This window comes from Heteronotia binoei, chromosome 4, assembly GCF_032191835.1.
Source record: "Heteronotia binoei isolate CCM8104 ecotype False Entrance Well chromosome 4, APGP_CSIRO_Hbin_v1, whole genome shotgun sequence".
NCBI lineage: Eukaryota > Metazoa > Chordata > Lepidosauria > Squamata > Gekkonidae > Heteronotia > Heteronotia binoei.
This window is the reverse complement of record NC_083226.1, coordinates 21,767,333-21,793,065: the sequence shown is the minus strand read 5'-3', so window position 1 is coordinate 21,793,065 and position 25,733 is coordinate 21,767,333. Positions and strand designations below refer to the sequence as shown.

At 45.0% G+C, this 25,733-nt stretch overlaps 1 protein-coding gene across 1 annotated transcript; it reads left to right on the top strand.

Moving 5' to 3' along the window:
* The first annotated feature begins 16,730 nt into the window (after positions 1-16,730).
* On the top strand, positions 16,731-24,891 carry LOC132570063 (taste receptor type 2 member 7-like). The gene is made up of 3 exons (XM_060236504.1): positions 16,731-17,480; positions 24,616-24,690; positions 24,772-24,891. Exons 1-3 carry the CDS (start codon positions 16,731-16,733, stop codon positions 24,889-24,891), a joined length of 945 nt encoding a protein of 314 aa, XP_060092487.1.
* The last annotated feature ends 842 nt before the right edge of the window (positions 24,892-25,733 follow it).

The window sequence follows — 25,733 nt, the reverse complement described above, 5'->3', positions numbered from 1 at the left end:
ATAACTTGTAGATGAAAACAACCACAGTGTACCCAAAACTGGGAAATAACTGCATTTCTATATATATAATCATCACTTACATGTCACTTCTGCCATTGTATCCAGATCAAGAGCACCATTTCTAACCTGAATCACAGACAAAAAATGATTTGAGTAATGCATTATCAATGTAGATTAATTTATTCTGATAAGCTATCTAGTCGATCATCCAACCATTGTAATTTTTCCATGAAAGAGGAAGAAAAGCATGTCTACCCGTGAAGAGCTTCCTGAAGGACTGTGCTGCAAGAATTTTTCAGGGTCCATCTTGTGAAAGAAGAAGAAGAATTGCAGATTTATACCCCACCCTTTTCTCTGAATCAGAGACTCAGAGCGGCTTACAATCACCTATATCTTCTCCCCCCACAACAGACACTTGTGAGGTGGGTGGGGCTGGAGAGGGCTCTCACAGCAGCTGCCCTTTCAAGACAACCTCTGCCAGAGCTATGGCTGACCCCAGGCCATTCCAGCAGGTGCAAGTGGAGGAGTGGGGAATCAAACCCGGTTCTCCCAGATAAGAGTCTGTACACTTAACCGCTACACCAAACTTAACCACTACACCAAAGAGAACGTCCTGTCTCTGTGGTCCAGTGGTAGGTTTTAAGAAGGCACTTCACTAGAGCAGCATTTTAAGTGAAGCATCATCCTGACCCATGCCTGTTTTAGTTTGGGATTTAGTAGTATCAGGATAACGGCATGTCCAGAAGGACAAGAGGCAGTTACGATACTAAGCATCACTAATACCCAAGTGTCACCCACTTTTTTCCAGATCATTACTGCCTGAACAGTGACTGCTAAAAAACTAGACAGGTACAGAACAGCGAAGGAAGCCAGAGCTTTGATGGCAGTCATGTGGGCTTGAGTGCTGAGATCCTCGATGCCAGTTCCATTCCGTTGCATACGTCTTGTGTGCATCCACAGAGAAGTCATTAACAAGACAGATGATGACAAAAATATCATTAAAGGAATGAGATTTGGGACAGTAGATAGAAAAGCTAGGTTTTTATATATGTCAGGGGTTGTAATTTCTGAATCACTGATGTTCAAAAGTGATTTGTTGGAATCACACATGGAGAAGCCGTTGCTCAAGCTTGCGACCACAAGAGTCATAATAGCAGAGAAGACAACTGATCCCAGAAGCAACCAGGGCACCAGTCCTGAAAATCTTTGCTTCACTTGGAGGAAAACAGGGTGGGAGAAGGTGGCGATCTTTGCCAAGTAGAAAACGCTGAGCCAGGTGGCAAACCAAAATGTGGTGGTGTTTAGAAATATCCACAAGGTGGGAAGCACTGAATATAAATAATGGCAATTATGCTTGAAAATAGAAAAGAAGACTGTAGTTATATGCAGAATTTCAAATCCCAGCCATGGAAGTCTGGACAAGCCAAGACAGGTCAAGATCTGGTCATTTGGGGATAGTTTCCTGCTTCTGAACCAGTCAATGCAAGTCATGAGGACAATAAATCCATTTGCAACCATTCCAACAAGGGTTTCAATAACCAGAAGTACACAACTGATTATCATTGGTATGGATGTCATCTTTCTGAGCACAAAACAAAACTGTTTCTTCTGTAATGTTTGCAGTTTGCCCCAAGCTGTCCTCTCAGTGATATCGACCCAGTAGAACACAACGCTGCAGCCTTTGATTTAGGAACTGAAAAACGTCTGGAGAGGCAGGAGCTCTTTTCTAGTGTTGACACTGTTGAGATGCAAATCTTACCAGAAAGGGTTGAGTTACTGTATAGCGATATCCTGTTCTGATATTTCATATTTCCGCATTCGACAGAGATGCTGAATATATGTGCATCCATCTTTACAAATGGAGACGCACTCTTCTTTTGGGATTTGTTTTCTTGAAATTGACATTACCCCAAATCCATCTATTATTACTAGTTATTAATTTGATTGAATTCTGCACCAGTAGCCTTCTCCCAGGCATTTTCTAGGGCAGCCCAACATAGAGTCCATTACAGAAAACTAGCCAAGGTACAAAACCATGGATTATTGTGGAAAAAGCAAAGAAAGGAGGGAAACCTGTGATGCAAATGTAGCTGATAGAAACAAACAGCAAAGCTGGGCTCATGGGCACTTCCAGTGTCTTAAACTGTTGTGCATTTGCCATCACAAGGTTATCCAGATGTTCCAAAGAGCTTCTTTGGCATTACTGACTAGCATTATCTCTGTCATGTGTGGATTCAGCTTCAGGTGGCTCTGGCTTAGTTTCATGAGCACAGTCTCGATGGACTGTTTCAGAGTAAAGGCAGAAGTATCTGGAGTCCTCCTAGGTAATGAAACACAGGGTTGATTGTCACTTCCATGTTGAGGAGATCCTCACCCAGAAGACGTATGTCTAGGTCCAATGAATTATGAGATGATATGCTGAATATTGAGGAGTTAGGTTTTCTGTGTTCAAGATTTTATAATGAAGTGTTTTCTATCCTAAAGGCTTGCAATGAAATGAAGTAGTTTTGTTTTAGTACAACTGCCTCTCTTTTTACTGAATTCAAGCCCCTTGCCAATCTCCACCCAACCAATAAAATAACTCAAGCGAACTGAGGGTCCTAGAAATACTCCTGAGCTCCAAAATCCCCCAACAGCACCCCAGTCACCTTATTCTGCTCCTATGGTCAGAGAAAAAAACATTGAAGCAACTTACAAGCTTTCCCCTGTAAAACATTTGACTCACCTGCCAAAGCTTTTCTTCCTTGTACAGGCTACTGAGTGCTGTGAGGGGGAGAAAGAGGTTTCAGGCTTCCTTCCTGTGCTCTTTTTCCTCACAGAAATGTCCTCAGGGGAGCTCTTTGCCCCTTTGATGGGCACCATGTGTTACATAATCTGAGGACACGCGGAAAGGGAGAACTGGCCCCTTCGTGGCTGATTTTAATTTAGGAAAACAGCACAGGAAGGAAGCCTGAAGCCTCCCCCCTCCCCTCTTGCAAAGTTCATGAGCCTCCACATGCAATTACACTTTGACAGGTGAGTCCTGCAATGGTATTTGTGAATGCGACCTAGATCAGGGAAGCCCCAGCTCAGCTTGTGTCACATAGGCTAGTTAAAATTTCTTTTTGTGTGTGTGTGAGATTCATTATTTACAACTTAGTTTGCCCTGTTCACGCAGCGCGTTGAGTCCGTGTTAAACTGATCCGGTTCTGTTCCGAATATCTTTGTTCCGGATATTATCGATCAGACTGCCATGCTGCAATTCGAATCACTCCACGGTGAAACCGTCTTCTGCAGTCCACACGATGGCATCATGCAGTTGTTTTTTCTCCACTATTATGCACATGCGCATGGGTTAAGACGTTTTGTGGTTATGCACATATCGCTAAGTAGTAAACCAGATGTCTGAGGCTCCTTTTGCTCCATGATAGCCTTCAGACATCCGGAAGTTTGTTGAGAACTATCCAGATGGAGAGACTACGAGGTGAAACCGGAGAACTCAAAAAACACCGCAAAGGAGCTGGTAACAAAATACTCTGGTTCCGTGAAAGATTGGGGAGGGGGAGCTACCATGAGTTAATACTGGGAGGCAGATGTCGCTGTCTGATCAGCCACTTTTAATCCGGTATGAAACAGCAGTGACAACTGATTATACTGTGCGTCTGAACAGGGCCAGTATCTCTGTGTTCTGCCCATGGATCCTGCTACTCCTGCCATTCGTTCTTGAATGCATGCCACAAACTGTGCAGACGGAATTCATAGGAAATGGAATTTGTTGATCCTGGGCACTGAGTTTGTCTATTTAGGTGCAAAGAGGGGATGAATGGCAAGTGATTCTGGGTTTGGCACAGGTCTGTCAATTTTTGGACGTGACCATGACCCTGAGGGATGCTGCCCTGTTTGCAGTAGTTTAGTTCTCAGACCGGGTAAGAACAAACACCAGTGGCAATGACCAAGTGGCTACTGCACAGTCGCAAAGTTGTTCAGTGTGATAAAGTGCTCAAGACAAACTTGGCGAGGAGCAGCAAGTTAATCTGATCAGAAATGCTTCCCACAAGTAATTAAGAGATTCAAGCAAGGCATGTTCACCTGGTAAACATTTATGTTGCAAAATTCTCCACACACCTAATCTCAGGAAGTAGCCTTGTGAGCACAGGAGTTCTGAATAAGGATGCTTCTGCAATGATCCCTATTCCAGTTTCTCCCTAGATTTGGGAGATCAGAATTACCCATCATTAAAAAAAAAACCATTACAATTCCTGTAACCTGAATTATTTGGAATTGAATTACATATGCACAACCACATTGCCAGAGACACTCTTAGGTAAACTAATCTGATTACCTTCTCTTCCGGCTGTTTTGCGACTGGAATTGTCTGCACTAGCCAACAGAAAGAACAATAGTTGTTGTTACCATAGAAGCCTCTCAGGTAGAGGTATTTCCTATCATCTACAACTTGATTCTTTTAAATGGAGATGTTGAGAATTAAATCTGGGACCTTCTACATGCAAAGCAGACACACAGACACTGAACTGTAGACCCTGCCTCAATTAAATTGGCTTATACTGACTCAGAAATGAAAACCTAAAAGAGCACAGTAACCCTAGTTGAATAGAAAAAACAAAGGAGCTAAAAGGACTTTTAAAACAGTGTATTAACCAGGGCTTTCTTTGTAGTAGGAACTCCTTTGCATATTAGGCCACACACCCCTGATGTAGCTAATCTTCCTGGGGATTTCAGTACGAAGAGCCCTGTAAGCTCTTAGAGGATTGGCTACATCAGGGGTGTGTGGCCCAGGGATGGAATTCTAGCAGGAGCTCCTTTGCATATTAGGCCACGCCCCCCGATGTAGCCAATCCTGCTGGAGCTTACAGTGGGCCCTGCACTAAGAGCCCTGCAAGCTCTTGAAGGATTGGCTACATCAGGGGTGTGTGGCCCAATAGGCAAAGGAGTTCCTGCTACAAAAAAAGCCCTGGTATTAACCATTTGGTCTGAATCTAATTATAACTATCATCCATTTAGATTAGTTTATTTGATTTTTATCCCGTGCTGCCCTGCAAGCAGGGGGACAGTAATATAAACAAGACACCTAAAAAATAATACATAAAACACTTAAAATAAGAAATATAGACTAACAATTAAAACAATATCAGATGGTAGCCAAAATAGTAGGACAGTTGCAATATAACTATAATATCAATAACATACGTATATAGGAAAAATAAAATTGATATATAGATTCTAGACATATATTTATTTTAAGAATGGTCATTACTTATAAAAGAAATCATAAGTAATAAAGACTTCACTGTATAAGTTTTCTTATGGCATCTCCAGTAAAACTTGTACATGAAAACAACCACAGGATAGCAAAAAAACTGGGAAATAAATGCATTTCTGAACCTCAATTCTCTCTATATAAAATCATCACTTACATATCACCCGCTGCCATTGTGTCCAAATCAAGAGCAGCATTTTTCTGACCATATCTGAAGCAGAAAAAAAGAATGATTTGACCTATGCATCATCAATGTAGAATAATTTATTCTGATGAAATAGCTAGGTGATCATCCACCCATCGTGCATCTTTCTGTGAAAGAGGAGGAAGAGCATGTCTACCCATGAAGAGCTTCCTGAAGGATTGTGCTCCAAGAGTTTTTCAGGGTCCTTCTTGGGAAAGAGAATGTCCTGTCTCTGTGGTCCAGTGATAGGTTTTAAACAGGCACTTCACCAGAGCAGCATTTTAAGAGAAGCAGCATCTTGACCCATGCCTGTTTTTGTTTGGGATTTAGTAGTATCAGGATAACGGCATGTCCAGAAGGACAAGACACAGTTATGATACTAAGCATCATAAATAGCCAAGTGTCACCCACGTTTTTCCAGATCATTACTGCCTGAGCAGTGTCTGCTAAAAAACTAGACAGGTACAGAACAGCGAAGGAAGCCAGAGCTTTGATGGCAGTCATGTGAGCTTGAGTGCTGAGATCATTGATGCCAATTCCATTCCGTTGCATACGTCTTGTGTGCATCCACAGAGAAGTCATTAACAAGACAGACGATGACAAAAATATCATTAAAGGAATGAGATTTGGGACAGCAGCTAGAAAAGCTAGGTACATATATAAGTCAGGGGGTGTAATTTCTGAATCACTGATGTTTAAAAATGATTTGTTGGAATCACACATAGAGAAGCCGTCGCTCAAGCTTGCGACCACAACAAGAGTCGTAATAGCAGAGAAGACAACTGATCCCAGAAGCAACCAGGGCACCAGTCCTGAAAATCTTTGCTTCACTTGGAGGAAAACAGGGTGGGAGAAGGTGGCGATCTTTGCCAAGTAGAAAACGCTGAGCCAGGTGGCAAACCAAGATGTGGTGGTGTTTAGAAATATCCACAAGATGGGAACCATTAGATACGAATAATGACAATTATTCTTGCCAATTAGGGTGGCCAGACCGTCCCGGTCTCCCGGGACTTTCCCGGTTCTGGCCACCAATTCCCGGCTCCCGGGCTGCCTATACCGGGACCATTACAAAGTCCCGGTATAGCCAGCGGGGAGCCGGGGGGCCGCGCGCGCGGGCCGGGAAGGCGGGGAGTGAGGCAGCCAGCGTCCCTGCGCGTGCGCACAGCTGTGTGCGCACGCGCAGGGACGCTGGCTGCCTCACTCCCCGCCTTCCCCGCCCGCGCGCGGGGTCCGGAGAGGCCGGCGCTGGTCCCTGGAGGCCTCCAGAGGCCAGCGCCGGCAGCGTGGAGAGACCGGCGCTGGTCCCTGGAGGCCTCCAGAGGCCAGCGCCGGCAGCGTGGAGAGGCCGGCGCTGGTCCCTGGAGGCCTCCAGAGGCCAGCGCCGGCAGCGTGGAGAGGCTGGCGCTGGAACCTGGAGGCCTCCAGAGGCCAGCGCCGGCAGCGGAGAGGCCGGCGCTGGTCCCTGGAGGCCTCCAGAGGCCAGCGGAGGCTTCGTGGAGAGGCCGGCGCTGGTCCCTGGAGGCCTCCAGAGGCCAGCGGAGGCTTCGTGGAGAGGCCGGCGCTGGTCCCTGGAGGCCTCCAGAGGCCAGCGGAGGCTTCGTGGAGAGGCCGGCGCTGGTCCCTGGAGGCCTCCAGAGGCCAGCGGAGGCATCGTGGAGAGGCCTGCGCTGGTCCCTGGAGGCCTCCAGAGACCAGCGGAGGCAGCGTGGAGAGGCCAGCGCTGGTCCCTGGAGGCCTCCAGAGACCAGCGCCGGCCTCTCCGGCCTCCGCAGCCGCCGCCAGCCCCGCCAGCAGCCCGGAGGAGAGGCCGCCACCGCCCTGGATCCAGGTAAGCCAAAAGCGCGGGGGGGGGGGGCGGCTGGCGGGGGGGCGGCTGGCCTTCTTTCCTTCCCTCCCTCCCTCCTTCCTCCCTCCTTCCTTTCTTCCTTCCTTCTCTCCCTCCTCCCTTTCTTCCTTCCCTCCCTCCTCCCTTCCTTCCCTCCCTCCTCCCTTCCTTCCCTCCCTCCTCCCTTCCTTCCTTCCCTCCCTCCCTCCTCCCTTCCTTCCTTCCCTCCCTCCTCCCTTCCTTTCTTCCTTCCCTCCTTCCCTCCCTCCCTCCTCCCTTCCTTCCTTCCTTCCCTCCCTCCCTCCTCCCTCCCTCCTCCCTTCCTTCCCTCCCTCCTCCCTTCCTTCCTTTCTTCCTTCCCTCCTTCCCTCCCTCCCTCCTCCCTTCCTTCCTTCCCTCCCTCCCTCCTCCCTTCCTTCCTTCCTTCCTTCCTTCCTTCCTTCCTTCCTTCCTTCCTTCCTTCCTTCCTTCCTTCCTTCCTTCCTTCCTTCCTTTCTTCCTTCCCTCCCTCCCTTCCCTCCCTCCCTCCTCCCTTCCTTCCTTCCTTCCTTCCTTCCTTCCTTCCTTCCTTCCTTCCTTCCTTCCTTCCTTCCTTCCTTCCTTCCTTCCTTCCTTCCTTCCCTCCCTCCCTTCCTTTCTTCCTTCCCTCCCTTCCTTCCCTCCCTTCCTGAGTGAATGGGCCACTGGCCTGATCCAACAGGGCTTCTCTTATGTTCTTATGTGACACAGTGTGTTGGACTGGATGGGCCACTGGCCTGATCCAACAGGGCTTCTCTTATGTTCTTATGTGACACAGTGTGTTGGACTGGATGGGCCACTGGCCTGATCCAACAGGGCTTCTCTTATGTTCTTATGTGACGCAGAGTGTTGGACTGGATGGGCCACTGGCCTGATCCAACAGGGCTTCTCTTATGTTCTTATGTGACAATACTGACTTTGGTGGACCCAAGCACTGATTCAGTGTAAGGGAGCTTTGTGTTTGTGACTGGAGTGGACAATACTGACTTTGGTGGACCCAAGCACTGATTCAGTGTAAGGGAGCTTTGTGTTTGTGACTGGAGTAGACAATACTGACTTTGGTGGACCCAAGCACTGATTCAGTGTAAGGGAGCTTTGTGTTTGTGACTGGAGTAGACAATACTGACTTTGGTGGACCCAAGCACTGATTCAGTGTAAGGGAGCTTTGTGTTTGTGACTGGAGTGGACAATACTGACTTTGGTGGACCCAAGCACTGATTCAGTGTAAGGGAGCTTTGTGTTTGTGTCTTCTGGTGCAATTTTGTTCTCAGATCCTGTATTTACTTCATCAGTATATGGGATAAGGCACTTTCTCAACTGTGCTGCATAATGCAGCCTATTTATTTTGTCCTGTTTGCTCTGTTGGCTCTATCTGCGCCACCTTCATCACTTTCGGGGTGTGGATCCCCCAGTGGGGTGGTCTCGCGACTCCCTCCGCCGGCTGTTTCTGATAGCCCTGCGCCCCTCTTTCATTTGATATGTGTCCCGTGCGGATGCCACCCTCCCGCCGGGAGATGCCGCAAAATGAGCCCCCTTGAGGCTTATGGCGGCAGGGCTCGGGGGAAGCGAGCTAGACTGCTGTTCTTTTGAGGGGTCATAGAGTGTTTCGAGCCCGTCCCTGTGGCATCGGTCCCATCGTTGTGGGGCCCAGGGGGCCGGCGCAGCGGCACGCTGAAGCAGCCTGTCGGTCACTTCCGGGTTCCTGTCCTGCATCTCGACCTGTGACAGGCTGCTTCGGCGTGCTGCTGCGCTGGCCCCCTGGGTCCCACAACGATGGGACCGATGCCACAGGGACGGGCTCGAAACACTCTATAACCCCTCAAAAGAACAGCAGTCTAGCTCGCTTCCCCCGAGCCCTGCCGCCATAAGCCTCAAGGGGGCTCATTTTGCGGCATCTCCTGGCGGGAGGGTGGCACCCGCACGGGACACATATCAAATGAAAGAGGGGGCGCAGGGCTATCAGAAACAGCCGGCAGAGGGAGTCGCGAGACCACCCCACTGGGGGATCCACACCCCGAAAGTGATGAAGGTGGCGCAGATAGAGCCAACAGAGCAAACAGGACAAAATAAATAGGCTGCATTATGCAGCACAGTTGAGAAAGTGCCTTATCCCATATACTGATGAAGTAAATACAGGATCTGAGAACAAAATTGTTTCCGGCGGTGATATTTGGGGGATTTTTGGGGACGTCACAGGAAGTGCTGTGAAGTCACTTCCTGTTTCCGGCAGTGGCATTTGGGGGAAATGATGTCATTTGGGGGAAGTGATGTCACAGGAAGTGATGTCACTTCCCGTTTCCGGCAGGTGACGCGGGGGAAATGATGTCACAGGAAGTGGTGTCACTTCCTGTTTCCGGCGGTGGCATGACGTCACCGGAAGTGACGTCACTTCCTGTTTCCGGCGGCGCGCGCACGCTTTGCGTACACGCACCCCTACCTTCCCCCCCCCAAAGGTGTCCCTGGCTGGCCTTCAGACATTATGGTCACCCTAGCTCTGGCTGGCATTTATGGAGATGAAAAAAGGCCTGTAGGTCCAATTCAATTGAATCTCCATTTAATCAGGTACTTCTGTTCCTCTCCTAAGTTCTTCTTTTGCTTCCTGGTGGTTTTGTGTTTTCTCATTCAATAAACTGCTAAAGCAGTTTCAATTAAAAACACAGCTTTTTAAAAGCAGGAACGCACAGGAACGCAGTTCTGGCTGGCTTGATGTCAGGGGGTGTGGCCTAATAGCCAAATGAGCTCCTGCTGGGCTTTTTCTACAAAAAAAAGCCCTGTGCAAAACGATGGTGACATCAGGGGGGGTGGCCTAATATGTATATGAGTTGCTGCTGTTTTTTTTCTACAAAAATAGCCCTGAACTATAGAGTCTGTTTCTTTTTGACTGGTTTCTTACTAGACGTTGATTCTTGGTGAGGTCACAATGTAGAACATGCCACAGGAGGTGGTGGCGGCCACAAGCATGGCCACCTTCAAAAGGGGTTTAGATAAAAATATGGAGCAGAGGTCCATCAGTGGTAGGGTTGCCAAGTCCAATTAAAGAAAAATCTGGGGACTTTGGGGGCGGAGCCAGGAGACTTTGGGGGTGGAGCCAGGAGACACTGGGGGTGGAGCCAGGAACAAGGGTGTGACAAGCATAATTGAACTCCAAGGGAGTTCTGGCCATCACATTTAAAGGGACAGCTCACCTTTTTAAATGCCTTTCTTCCATAGGAAATAATTAAGGATAGGGGCACCATATTTTGGGGCTCATAGAATTGGACCCTCTGGTCCAATCGTTTTGAAACTTGGGGGGTATTTTGGGGAGAGGCACTAGATGCTATACTAAAAATCTGGTGCCTCTACCTCAAAAAATAGCCCCCCCAGAGCCCCCAATACCCACGGATCAATTCCCTATTATTCCCTATGGGAATCATTCTCCATAGGGAATAATAGAGTGCCCAGTAGACATTTCCCCCCCCACGCTTTCTAAAGGGGGGGAGGGCCTCCATACGAGGGAATCCCCCTCCCTGCCCCCTCCCTCTCTCACACACACACACAAATACTTACTTGGTCTTCTTCCGGAGAACTGTGCCTGCTGTGAAAACGAAAGCAAAGAAGGGAGGGGCCGTTCTCCGAAGCCCTTCCTGTTTCCTCCTTCCTGCCCAGCCTTAAAGGGACAGGGATTTTACAAACTGCTCAGGAGCTCTATAGGTATGTTCTCCCCCCCTCCACCCCCCCACCCCCCCGGTTCTCAATTTTTGAAGACCGGGAGATTAAGCTGGGAACCCAGAAGTCTCCCGCTAAAGCGGGGGGATTGGGACCCCTAATCAGTGGCTATTAGCCACAGTGTGTGTGTGTGTGTGTGTGTATATATAATTTTGGGGGCCACTGTGTGACACAGAGTGTTGGACTGGATGGGCCATTGGCCTGATCCAACATGGCTTCTCTTATGTTCTTAACATGGTAGGCATGGTGCCTTGGCCACACTGGACTGAGTCAGTATCCCAGGACTCTGCATCTCTTGCCCTGATAATCCAATCATTGTGACAGGGGGCTCAGTCAGGCCATGGACAGTCCTAGTATCCTATTCCTTTTTGCAATCCATCTCTATTATTCCCTAGAGGCAAAACCTCACAGAGCATTCTGGCTTTGGTAAAGGTGAGATTCGCTAAGAGGTATCCAAAATCATAGGAAATGATGCCAACAAAACTGAGGCATTTTTTATTTGCAAATGTTATAAATAAAAACGAAAACTTCTGGAAAGTTTAAACCCAAGGTTTAAAAGAGAGCAGAGGGAGCTGGGAACAAAATGAAAATCTTGAGATGGGGGAAAAGTCACCCTGACATCTAAGCAATGTATTCTTCCTTATGAAACTGCTTTAACATCATTAACAAGGAAGGAGAGATTGGATTTACACCCATTTCACTTGGCGTCTCAGAGCAGTTTACAATCTCCTTCTGTTTCCCTCAACACAACAGACACCCTGTGAGGGAGGTGGGGCTGTGAGAGCTCTGAGAGAACTGCTCTTGAGAAAAAAGCAGCTCTTTCAAGAACTGTGACTGACCCAAAGCCACTCAGCAAGTGCATGTGAAGAAGTGGGGAATCAAACTTAGTTCTCTTGGATGAGAGTCCACCAGGGCTTTTTTTGAGCAGGAACACGCAGGAACGCAGTTCCAGCTGATTTGGTGTTAAGGTGTGTGGCCTAATATGCAAATGAGTTCCTGCTGGGCATTTTCTTTTTTAAAAAAAGCCCTGGAATCTGTGCACTTAACCACTGCACCAAACTAGCTTTCCTAACCAGAGCTGTACCGTTCTAAGCCTCTGTCAGTACACAGAATATTCAGTGTACTGTTTGAGACATTCATGGATTTATAAAGTATAAATGCTTTACAGTGCGATCCCAAGCAGAGCTACACTCATCTAAACCTATTGACTTCAGTGCACTTAGATGGGCGTAACTCTGCACAGGGTGGAAACGAGAGTGCCTGCTGTGCTGTGGTCCAGGTCAGGAACATGTCACTGAAGGATTTCGAAAATATTTTCCAAATATTTTAAAATAGTTTTAAATAATGGCAGCAGTTTAAGACACCATCACATCCAGGGCTATTTTTGTAGTAGGAACTCCTTTGCATATTAGGCCACACACCCCTGATGTAGCCAATCCTCCAAGAGCTTACAGGGCTTTTCTTACAGGGCCTATTGTAAGCTCCAGGAGGACTGGCTACATCAGGGGTGTGTGGCCTAACATGCAAAGGAGCTCCTACTACCAAAAAAAGCCCTAATCAAAATCTACTTGGCCCTGAAGTTTTTACTTTTTGAAATAAGGAAAACTGAAAACAGAAAGCGTCTTTTCTACGTAATAAAAGAGTGTTATCTGGATAGATGCCCTAATTCCATATGATAACCGGAAAAAATCGCCAAGGAAAAAGCCCACTGACATAAATACTCACAGGAAAAAAGCCCACATGGAAACATGCTCACATGGAAATAAACCCACATGGAAAGAAGCCCACATGAAATAGGTTTGCCAAGTCCAATTCAAGAAATATCTGGGAACTCTGGGTGTGGAGCCAGGAGACGGGGAGTGGAGCCAGGAGCAAGGTTGTGACAAGTACAATTGAACTCCAAAGGGAGTTCTGACCATCACATCTAAAGGGACCACGCTCCTTTTCAGTGCCTTTCCTCCACTGGAAATAATGTATAGGGGCACCTTCTTTTGGGGGTCATAGAACTGGACCCCCTGGTCCAATCCTTTTGAAACTTGGAGGTATTCTGGGGAGAGGCACCAGATTCTATGCTGGAAATGTGGTGCATCTATCTCCAAAAACAGCCCCTCCTCCGAGCCCCAGATATCCATTGATCAATTCTCCATTATACCATTTTTTAAATTAATTCCAACTATGTATATTGATTTCTTCCTTCCAGATACTTGCCAGAGTCAGTCCTGCTTAGCTTCTGAGATCAATGAGGCCTTAACCACTTCTGTTATTTAAGAAAGAGAAGCCATCACAGAGCAGGCAGTAATTTGCCTAATCCCAAAATCATACATTTTGACATTCCTGAAAAGTATAGGCAACTGATACTTCACAATTCCAGTGTGGAGAAATCCAGGCAGAATTCTGGTTTTAGGTGACAGAGATCTTATGTTTGAATTAAACAAAGATACCATCTATGATATAGTGCCAAATATATTTTACCAACTGTACATATGGCATGCCAAGGTGAGTAATTCATATCCACCATGTATTTACATTTTACTTCAAAAAAGAACATGGACACCTATTATAGAATGTTTGAAATAATGAAGCTATTGATTCCAGATCAGAAGAAGAAGAAGAAGATATTGGATTTATATCCCGCCCTCCACTCCGAAGAGTCTCAGAGCGGCTCACAATCTCCTTTACCTTCCTCCCCCACAACAGTCACCCTGTGAGGTGGGTGGGGCTGGAGAGGGCTCTCACAGCAGCTGCCCTTTCAAGGACAACCTCTGCCAGAGCTATGGCTGACCCAAGGCCATGCTAGCAGGTGCAAGTGGAGGAGTGGGGAATCAAACCTGGTTCTCCCAGATAAGAGTCCACACACTTAACCACTACACCAAACCGGCTCTCCACCAAGCCGGCTCTCCATCTGTCACCTCAAAAGGTTTTAGTAGATTTTGAGAAGGCAGTGAGGATTGCCTTTCCACACGCTGAGGTCAAAGGGTGTTATTTTCACCTGTGTCAGAGTCTCATTAGGAAATCAACAGTGTTGGCTTGAAGACTGAATATGAAACTAAAATGAACATAAAAATTACACTGAAATCTCTTGCTGCATTAGCCTTTGTCCCAGTCAATGATGTGAGAACTGTTGCCAAATTTACAGACATATATTGAGGGTGTAGCAGGTAGAGATTCTCAGTTTCCTATAAGAATATGGAATCATCATGATGCAACCCTGGAACAGTTACCAAAGACTATGAACTGTTGTGAGGGATTTCACAATGCTGTTAATTCCATGTTCCATTTCAGTCATCCCAGTGTGTGGTCTCTATTTGATGGACTGCAGAGGGACCTGGCTTGTCACAAACTAACCTTTGCTAATGCACAGGCAGGTCACCTAGAGAAAAAGAGGAAATATGAGGCACTACATGACATGGTTGCCACTTCTGTGCAGCAATCTGAGCAGGTGGAAGATAAACTTAGTTGCTTAAAGAGATTGGCTGATTTGCAATGAAGAATTATATCTGAGTTATTACTGTTGTTGTTAAATAATTGTTGCTTTTACTATTAGGGCTAGATTGTCTTTTGTTGCAGTCACTGGGTGTACCACAATGTATTAACATTATTATTAATGGTTATCCACAATTACAAACATCTATGATGTTTTACATATTTTTCCATGTGGACTTTTTTCTATGTGGGCTTCTTTCAGTATGGGCCTTTTCCCATATGGTCTTCTTTCCATGTGGGTTTATTTCCATGTGGGAATGTTTCCATGGAGACTTTTTTCCTGTGAGCATTTATGTCAGTGGGCTTTTTTCTTTGGGCTTTTTTCCTTTTTTGCTTTTTCCCCAGAACTATCCCATACAGTCACATTATGAATAGCAGCACCATCTGGCTAACAAATTAACATTTATAACATTTGAAAATATTGAAATCTTTAATAGGATGTGCTCATCCTACATATTAGAGCACATTCATTGTGGACAAGATTATTCACGTTTCAATAATAGATATTCTTGCAAATTGATTGTATAAGACCAATTTTGCACTCAGCTTACCCCGCGGTCACGTTCCTCTTCTCTGCACAGTGCCATCGGATTTCCCACTATCTGCGCCAGAGTTACAGGAAGCGCCGCGGCTTTCGCGCAGCAAACGGAAACCGCTAAAACCAGTGTCCGTTTGCTGTGCGAAAGCCGCGACAGTTCTTGTAACTCCGGCGCAGATAGTGGGAAATCCGACGGACGCTGCACAGAGAAGAGGAACGTGACCACGGGGTAAGCTGAGTGCAAAATTGGTCTAAGTATTTTGGCTGATGCAGGAATGATTAACTAATACTATAGAAAATAGTTTTACATAAAAACAGTCTTTATTCTGCACTTTCTAAATGAATAAAACTGTCTTACAAATAATTTCCCTTACTGCAAAAGAGGGGGGAAAATTAAAGTTTTTTTCGGTGTTTCCCCAAATGTCCATTTTTTTTCCTTTAGAAATTGGGGGAAGAATGTCCTCTGGGGAAAAAAAAAACATTTTCCCAAATATATATATATATATATTTCAAAAATATTTCCCAAATAGTTTTAATTGCAATTGAAAATATATATTGCTTTGTCCAGACCTTCATATCTCCAGCCGGGGGTGATTCATAACCCACCTGGATGGTGCTTTGAGCAGTCAATACCTCGTCTTCATCATTAACTCACAATGGCTATACCTGTCTTCACCTTCTCCACTGAGCCTCTCGATCTGCAGGAGAAGAACTGAAGAGGTGGGCAGGGAGGGACCCCAGGGAAGGAGCGGCCATTGTTCCTCCAGTTGTTCATTTGCAATTGGTTTGTTGCCTATGTGAGGTCTGCTTATAAAGGTAGGAAGTCTCCCAACTGTATCATTCCATAATGAACTCTAATAAGACATCCCTCTTTATGGACAAATTACGTAATATTTTGCATTAAGTAGTCAACTAACAAGAAGAACTTTCCACACAAAGTCAAGAACTTCATTGAAGTAATCCACCGAGAGTCTTTTCAATCTCATTGAACAAAAACTAATAAGAATATTGAATTGGGAAGAGGCTGTGACTCAGTGGTAGAGCCACTGTTTGGCATTCAGAAGATGCCAGGTTCAATCCCTGGCATCTCCAGTTCGAAGGATCAGGAAGCCAGTGATGTGAAAGACCTCTGCCTGAGATCCTGGAGAACTGCTGCCAGTCTGAGTAGACAATACTGACTCTGGTGGATTAAGGGTCTGATTTTATATAAAGCAGCTTCTTGTGTCCAATAGATGGAACTTCAAAAATATTCCAAGTCAACAAATCTCTCAAGAATACCACATCAACATATCTGACAGCAAATGCAAAGATCATGTTTACCATCACTGCAGCATATGCAAAGATGACATTTCAGAAGAGGGTATGGGTTTACAGTGCAATCCTAAAAAGAGTTACTCCCATCAAAATCCATTAAAGACAGTGGGCTTAGATAAGTAGAACTCACCTGAGGATTGTTGTGCTAGTAATCAAGTCCTTCCTGATAACATTTGCATCTCCATATGATCAGCAACGCTTGAAAATAGCTCCAGCCTCTGCAGATTTTTTCCCCCTGTTTCTAAACAGAAGGCTGATGTGTTGTACTCCGTGGTGCTAGCATTACTGAAAGAACAGCACTGGGAAACACATGAACATCACACACTTTCCTTTGGTGTTCAGAAAGATGGCTATCCTATTCATAATACTCTGCTTTGTACTTCTGGTTCTGGAAATCCTCATTGGGATGGTGGCGAATGGATCTATTTTCCTCATTAATTTTATTGACTGGTTCAGAAGCAGGAAATTGTCCCCGATAGACCTGATCCTGATCTGTTTTGCCTTATCTAGACTTTTGCTGCAGGCAACAGTGATTCTTCAGGTAACTCTATTTATTTTGCTTAACAATTCACTGAGCAACTCAGCATATACTTTGACGGGCATATGGATATTTGTGAACATTGTGAACCTTTGGTTTGCTGCCTGCCTCAGTGTTTTCTACTTAGCCAAGATCGCCATCTTCTCCCACCCTCTTTTTCTCCAAGTCAAGCGACGGTTCTCTGGGCTGGTACCCTGGCTCCTTCTGGGCTCAGTGATCTCCTCAGCTGTCAAGACTATTATTCTTACTACAAGCTGGAACTATGGCATCTATACCTGCAATCCCCTCGTATCACTTTCAAACAACAGGAGCAATGCAGAAATGAACATCTCATATGAATGTAGGAATGCCATTGCTCTATTAGGTTTCTTCTATTTTATCCCCTTAGTGGTGTTTCTGTCATCATCCATCTTGTTAATAAGTTCTCTGTGGAAGCACATGAGAAGAGTTCGATGCAATGGAACTGGAACGGGGGATCTCAACACACAGGCACATTTGAGTGCCATCAAAGCTCTGGCTTCCTTTGTAGTTCTCTACCTGATCAGTTTGGCAGCGTTTGTTTTACAAATAATACTGGTCTGGGGCAACAAATACACCTCGACAGCTCCGCTCTTTAATGTGAGTTCTCTGTACCCCTCCGGACATGCCATAATCCTGATATTAATTAATCCTAAATTGAAACAAGCATGGGTCAGGATGATACAGCACTTAAAATGTTGTGTGGGTAAAGTGCCATTTTAAAACCAACCAACCTATCTTTGGGAGAGGACATTCTCTCCTGCAAGATGGAGCTTGATGTACTCTTGGGGAATGATACACTGAGGAATTCTTCGGGCAAGCACCATTGAATTATGACAGTGGATCTCCTCATAAGCAAATGATTGTGGTCATCAGTAGAAATTAGATTTTTTAGCTGGAGAAGGTCTGGATTATTTATTAATATAGTTAAAAATGTACTTTCCCCCAAAGTACTAAGGAATTGTGCATTGTACTTTTACTTTTTTCCCTTTTTTCACAATAAGAGAATGCATGGACATTCAATGAAATTGCTGAGCAGTCGGGTTAGAACTGATAAAAGGAAGTACTTCTTCACCCAAAGGGTGAATTCACTGCCACAGGAGGTGGTGGCAGCTACAAGCATAGACAGCTTCAAGAGGGGATTGGAAAAAAACATATGGAGCAGAGGTCCATCAGTGGCTATTAGCCACAGCGTATCGTAGGAACTCTCTGCCTGGGGCAGTGATGCTCTGTATTCTGGGTGCTTGGGGGGGGCACAGTGGGAGGGCTTCTAGTAGTCCTGGCCGCACTGGTGGACCTCCTGATGGGACTTGGGTTTTTTGGCCACTGTGTGACACAGAGTATTGGACTGGATGGGCCATTGGCCTGATCCAACATGGCTTCTCTTATGTTCTTCCCTTCTTCATCTTAACTTCACAATAATGCTATGAGGTAGATTAGTGACTGACTGATCCAAGATCTTCCCTTCAGTTTCATGGCAGGCAGGGATGTGAACCTTCCCTCAGTATACCCAGTGCCTTTAAGCTTCCACTGGAATTCTGCTTATATGTAGATAAATGTTATGAGGACACCCAAAGCCTCCAGTTCTCTCTGATTCAGAGAAAATGTAAGTTTTTTTTTAAAAAAAAATGTTTGTGGACCTCTTTCTGCCCTAATAGGGTAGAAGGCAGCATACAAATGTTTTAAACAAACAAGCTAACAAAAATGAAAGGAGAAAGAGGGCAGTGTTTTGGGAACCATTAGGGATGTCTGAAAACTAAAATGCAATTAATAATTCTATGCCCAGCTCTGGAGCAAATAAATTAAGAAAAGCCAGAGGATTGGAAGGGCCCAATGAAGCTGCTAGGGTACCTGGTGAGAAGAGATCCTGAAGTCCTGGACTTCTCCTGAGGGTCCTGAGTTGACAACTTCCGTGTATGGCATGGAGATGTCCCAAAATGCGGCCTGGAGATCTCCAGATTACAGAAATTGGTTCCATTGGAGAAAACATCAGCTTTGGAGGGTAGGTCCTATGGAATCACATCCCTCTTGAGCAGGGCTTTTCTTGTAGGAAAAGCCCAGCAGGAACTCATTAGCATATTAGGCCACACACCCCTGATGCCAAGTCAGCTGAAACTGCGTTCTTGTGTGTTCCTGTGCTCAAAAAAGGCCCTGCTCTTGAGTATCCTCTTATCCCCCAAATTCTGCCTCCCCCAGACTCCTCCACAAAATCTCCAGGAATTCCCCAGGCTGGAGGTGGCAACCTGAACTGAGGCATCTGAATTGGTAGTTTTGGGTGTCTAAGCTTTATAAGCTTAGAATAATTTTGCAATTTATCTTTAGATTAGAATGGGCAGGAATTTATGGAGATGAAAACATAACTGCAATTGAAGTTCTTCTTCAACTGAAGGTCCAATTCAATCGAATCTCTATGCAGTCAGGTACTTCTGTTCCTCTCCTGAGTTCTTCTTCTGCTTTTGTGTAGTTTTGTACTCTCTTTCAATAACCTGCTGAAGTAAACTCCAAACTATGGAGTCTGTTTCTTTTTTATGGTTTTCTTACTTGATTGCTTGATTAGGTCAAAATGTACAACATGATAACCCTTGGTCACGCTGGGTTGAGTCAGTGTTCCAGGAATCTCCATTCCTTATTTAATCCCCCGATGAACCAACCCTTGTCTCAAGGACATGTGTTAACTATATTAATAAGTGGACACCACCACCCAGGGCTTACTTTGTAGCAGGTGCTCATTTGTATATTAGGCTACACACCTCTGATGTAGCCAACCCTCCAAGAATGTACAGTAGGTCCTGTAAGAAGAGTCTTTTAATCTCTTGGAGGATTGGCTACACCAGAGGAGTGTGGCCAAATATGCAAAGAAGCTCCTGCTACAAAGTGAGCCCTGCCACCGCTGTTTTAAAGTAATTTAAAAATGTCTGGAGGGGCCTACCCTGATCATGCCCGTAGCGCTGTGCTGTTGTCCCTCCCGTCTGCCGGCACCCATGGATTTTCAGATGCTGGAACACTCACTGAAGGACAGTGGCTGTTTTGTCACTTCATGAGGTGGGGTCAAGCCATGGAGGGATTTTTAAAATATTTCAAAATAATGTTAGCAGCCCCAGGACACCACATTTACTTTGGACCTGGAGTTTTTGCTATTTGAAATGAGGAAAAATGAAAATTGAAAACAGAAAGCATCTTTTTTACATAACAAAAGAGTTTTATCTGGCTAGACAGTCACACAGTGAATAGCAGCACATCTGGCTATCAAATTAACATTTGTAACACTTGAAAACACTGAAATAGCATGTTCTCATCCTACACATTATGAGCATATTAATTGTGGACAAGATTAGTAATATTTAAATAATAAACACATTCTTGAAAATATGTTGTGAACGTATTTTGTCTCATGCAGGAATGATTAACCAATACTATAGTCATACATAAAAACAATCTTCATACTAAACATTCCAAATGAATAAAACTTTGCCTTACAAATAATTTCCCTCACTCTCAAAGCGAAAGTCTTTTTTTACAGGAGTTTTCATCACTATGTCCCCAAATGTCAAATTTTTCCATTTAGAAAGGGGAAAGAATGTCCTCTGGAGGGCTGGGGGACAGATCTGTCTGTCTGTCTGCCTGTCTATTGTTTTGTCCAGGCCTTCATACCTTCAGCTGGGAGATGATTCATTGCCTACCCTGGATGGTGATTTGACATGATAGTTTGTTCCATCTTTACCCCTAGGGCTTTTTTTGTAGCAGTGATACCTTTGCATATTAGGCCTTACACCCCTGATGTAGCCAATCCTCCAAGAGCTTACAGTTGGCCCTGTACTAAGAGCCTTGTAAACTCTTGGAGGATTGGCTACATCAAGGGGTGTGGCCTAATATGCAAAGCTCCACTTGCACCTGCTGGAATGGCCTTGCATCAGCCATAGCTTTCACAGGAGTTGTCCTTGAAAGGGCAGCTGATGTAAACGCTCTCTCAGCCCCACCTACCTCACAGGGTGTCTGTTGTGGGGGTGGGTAGAGGAGATTGTGACCACTCTGAGAGTATAGGGTGGGATATAAGTCCTTCTTCTGCTACAAAAAAGACCTGGTTCCCCCTCACCCATCCAGTGCTATTCCTGTCTTCATCGTGCTCTACAGGGCCTCTATATCTGCAGTATGAGGTGGGCAGGGAAGGACCCCAGGGAAGGAGGGACCATTGTCTCTCCAGTTGTCCATTTGAAATTGGCCTGCTTGTAAGCCTACCAACTTTTTCAGTCCATCGTAAACTCTAGTAAGATCTCCCTTTTTATTTTTATGCACAAATTTTAACACTTTGCATCAAGTATCTAACTAACAAGAACAACTTTCCACTTCCACATCAAGAACTTCATTCAAGCCATCAACAGATATCTCCCAATATGCAGCCTATAGATCTCCAGATTGCAGAGACTGGTTTCTCTAGAGAAAATGGCAGCTTTGGAAGGTAGAGTCTATGGAATCACATCCCTTCTGAGTTTCCTCCCCTCCCCCAAACTCTGCCTTCCCCAGACACCTCCACAAAATCTTCAGGGCTAAAATTGGCTACCTTCACTGAGGCCTCTGATTTGTTAGCTATGGGTGTCGAGGTTTAGAATAATTTTTTTATTTAGCTTTAGATTAGAATGGACAGGTTGGCACTGATGGAGAGAAAACATAACTTGAAGGTCTAATTCAATTGAATCTCCATGTGCTCAGGTACTTCTGTTTCTCTCCTAAGTTCTTCCTCTGCTTCCTTGTAGTTTTGAACTTTTTCTTTCAATAAACTGCTCAAGAAGTTTTAATTCAAACTATGGAGTCTGTGTATGTTTCTTACTAGACTTTGATTGCTTGATGGGGTCAAAATGCAGAACATGATAGGCATGGTCTGTTGGTCACGCTGGGTTGAGTCAGTGTCCCAGGAATCTCCATACCTTATCTCCTACCTTGATAAACCAACCCTTGTCTCAGGAGGCTCAGATTCAGTCATGTTGCATGGACAGTCAGAGACTCATATTCCTTTTCCCAACTCTATTTTTGCCTTGAGGTTTTATAAAATGTCACAGAGCATTCCCAGGAACTCTTGCACATTAGGCCACACACCCCTAATGTAGCCAATCCTCCAAGAGTTTACAGGGCTCTTAGTACAGGGCCTACTGTAAGCTCCAGGAGGATTAGCTACATCAGGGGTGTGTGACCTGATATGCAAAGGAGTTCCTGCTGCAAAAAAAGGTCTTATTCTGGCTTTGCCAAAGGTAATTTTGGCCAGGCACTAGCCAAAATTATTAGAAATGATGCCAACAAAACAAAGAGAGATTGATGTTGGCAAACATTATGAATCAAGGTGTAAAATTTCTGGAAATTTTAAGCAGTGTTTTCTTCCTTACCAACCTCGTTTTTGTGCTTTAACAACACAAAATGTGTCAATGCATAGCATAGACCATGTTCTCTTTGGCATATTCATGGATTTTTATTATATAAATGCCTTCCAGTGCAATTTTAAGCAGAGTTAAGCTGTATATACTGCCAAGCCCGCCTTTTTTCACCTTAAATGGGCAAGGCAGCTGGCCCCCTTCCTGGAGCGTGGCGACCAGGCAACAGTGATCCATGCAATGGTCACCTCGAGGTTGGACTACTGTAATGCCCTCTACATGGGGCTGCCCCTGTACCGAACCCGGAAACTGCAGCTAGTGCAAAATGCAGCAGCCAGGCTGCTACTGGGACTGCCTCGGTGGGAACATGTGCAGCCTGGGCTGCGGGAGTTGCACTGGCTGCCAATTGTTTACCAGATTCGTTACAAGGTGCTGGTCATTACCTTTAAAGCCCTATATGGTCGAGGACCTGCCTACCTTAGGGACCGCCTCTCTCCATACGTTCCCCAGAGAGCACTGCGATCAAGCTCAAAAAATCTTCTTGAAATCCCTGGGCCAAAAGAAACTAAATTAAAAGCTACCAGAGAACAGGTGTTCTCTACAAAGGCCCCCCAATGGTGGAACCAATTGCCGGAAGAGGTGCGGGCCCTACGGGATCTTAACCAGTTCCGTAGGGCCTGCAAAACTGCCCTCTTCCGGCTAGCTTTTTAAGACAACTCTTGATAAAATCAATAATACCGAGCCATCTTATATGCCATTCGACTGTATTTTAATGTCTTACTGTTTTATTGGTTTTATTCTTTAAATTATTAACTGTATTATCTATTGTTTATTTGTATCATGGTTTCTACCATGTCCTGTTAGCCACCCTGAGCCTGCCTAGGCGGGGAGGGCGGGGTATAAATAAAAGTTTATTATTATTATTATTATTAACCTTAATGCACTTAGATGGGTTTAACTCTGTTTAGGGTGGCACTATTTGTTATCCATCAGCAATATATCCAATATGTAAAGCAAATGCAAAACAAAATACCCAGTACTTATGTACTTTTGTGAGTGTGTGAAAGAGAAAAAGAGAGAGATACAGACAGAGGGGACTTTTCATCACTTGCAGATCTCTATTGCTTCATGGTCTCTCTCTTCCCCGCCCCTCTTTCTACATGCTTTTTGCTGCCTCTAGTGGATGATTTGATTTTACACTGCTGTATGTCCAGCATATTTCCCTGCTGTTTTAAATGGTAGGGAAATATGCCAGATATACAACAATGAAATATCAAATCAACCAAGAGAGGGAGAAAACACATGGGGAAAACACACACACGCACCCGCTATGAAGTAATACAGTCACAAGTGATGAAAGGGAAATGCAGAAAAAGCAAGCGAGAGACAGCAAGACAAAGATAAGGGACAAAGACAGCACTCCAAACAGCTGCATTGTATTACCTTAGCACAGGGGTGGCCAATCTGAATGTAGAATTATAAATGTATAAATTCAGGTTACACTTAACTCCTCTTCTGTCCTTGACATGATAAGCAGAAAATGGCTAGTCTTGAAAGCTGTGTGGATCTCTATTGACTTCAAAGTTATTGTAATGCTACCATACAGCTCACTTATAATAAATGCATGCAGTTCTGAAGGCCACACTTCCAAAAGGATGTGGACAGAATGGAGCGGATGCAGAGAAGAACAAGGATGATCAGGGGCCTGGGGGCCAAGCCCTGCTATTTTTTAAGTGTTCAATTAATTAACTAATTAGAGCAACTTTCGTGGCAAAGTCTCAATCAATCAATACAGAGGCCTTTGAAACTCATGAAAATAAATCAGGGCTTTTTTTGTAGCAGGAACTCCTTTGCATAAGGCTAGACATGCCCCCCCCCGATATAGCTAATTCTCCTAGAACTTACTAGTAGGCCCTGTAAGAAGAGCCCTGTAAGCTCTTGAAGGATTGGCTACATCGGGGGGGGGGGGGTGGCCTAATATGCAAAGGAGTTCCTGCTACAACCCCCCCCCCCCAAAATAACAATAACAGATGGAATTTGGCAAGACATTTATTTTAAGCTAAACACATGCCACAAGAACACTGCACCATCATTTGTGAAGACGGAGGCAAATACTGCACTTAACATCTCTGTAGAATATGCAAATCTGACATATTAGAACGAGATATATATTACTGGAAAGCAAAATGCTTTCCAGTAGTATTTGCATTCCAGCAGGGTTGACACTGGAAACCAACACCAACCTCTCCAGATGTTTTTGTACATAAATAGAAGGCCCAAGTGTTGAGCTGTGTGGTGTTCACAGCACTGACAAGACAGCATTAGGAAAAGTGTGGACGTCACAGCAAAATTATTGCTGTTTCTTTTGTATTCAGAAAGATGTCTGGCTTACTGTCAATTGGCTTGGCACTTCTGGTTTTGGACAGCCTCGTCAGAATGGTGGCAAATGGGTTTGTTGTCCTTTTCATTTGTATTGACTGGTTCAGAAGCTGGAAATTATCCCCAGCTGACTTGATCTTGTGCTATTTCAGTCTGACGAGATTTATGTGGCAGGTGATAGTGTTCCTAAACGCAATTATGACTTCCTTTTTCAAGTGCGCCTATGTACGGAATTACGTATGGTTAATGTTTGGCACAATGTGGTTATTTAAGAACACTAGGAACCTTTGGTTCACTGCCAGGCTCAGTGTTTTGTACTTTGTAAAGATCGCCGTCTTCTCCCATCCTGTTTTCCTTCAAGTGAAGAACAGATTCTCTGGATTGATTCTATGGCTGCTTCTCGGCTCAGTGGTCTTCTCCGCTGCTGTGACCATTACTGTCTTCTCCATCTGTCACCCCTACAGGTCACTTTCAAGCAACAGCAATGCTTCAGAATGTAAAATGCCCCATTCCTGTAGCTCATTTGCTATTCTATCCATTGCCCCTAGTTTCATTCCCCTTTTGTTATTTTTCTCATCATCCATCTTCCTAATAATTTCTCTTTCAAAGCACTTCAGGCATTGGCAGCACAACGGAATTGGTGTCACGGATCTCAACACACAGTTCATTTCACTGCCATCAAAGCTCTGGCTTCCTTTGCTGTTTTGTACCTCTCCAGTTATGTAGCAGCCACTTCACAAGTCGCAATGCCCTGGCTAAACGATGAGTGCCACTGGATAGCTTGTCTTGCTGAAAACGTGAGCGCCGTGTATCCTGCTGGATATGCCATTATCCTGATATTAATTAATCCCAAACTGAAACAGGCATGGGTCCAGATGCTACATCACCTAGAATGCCATTTTTGAGAAAGCTTACAGCAATAAAGAACCACAGTTTCACATAGACAGGAAAAAATAGCAAACTGCATAGCACTATAATAGCAATTATATTATGACAACAACAAAGCCCTTGGAGAAGCAATTACCACCCAGAAAATAATGGAACTTTTGTCCTAAATATGAAAGACTGGTGCTTCAAATAGCAAGGTATCTTTTCTTTATGTGGCTTAAAGCCA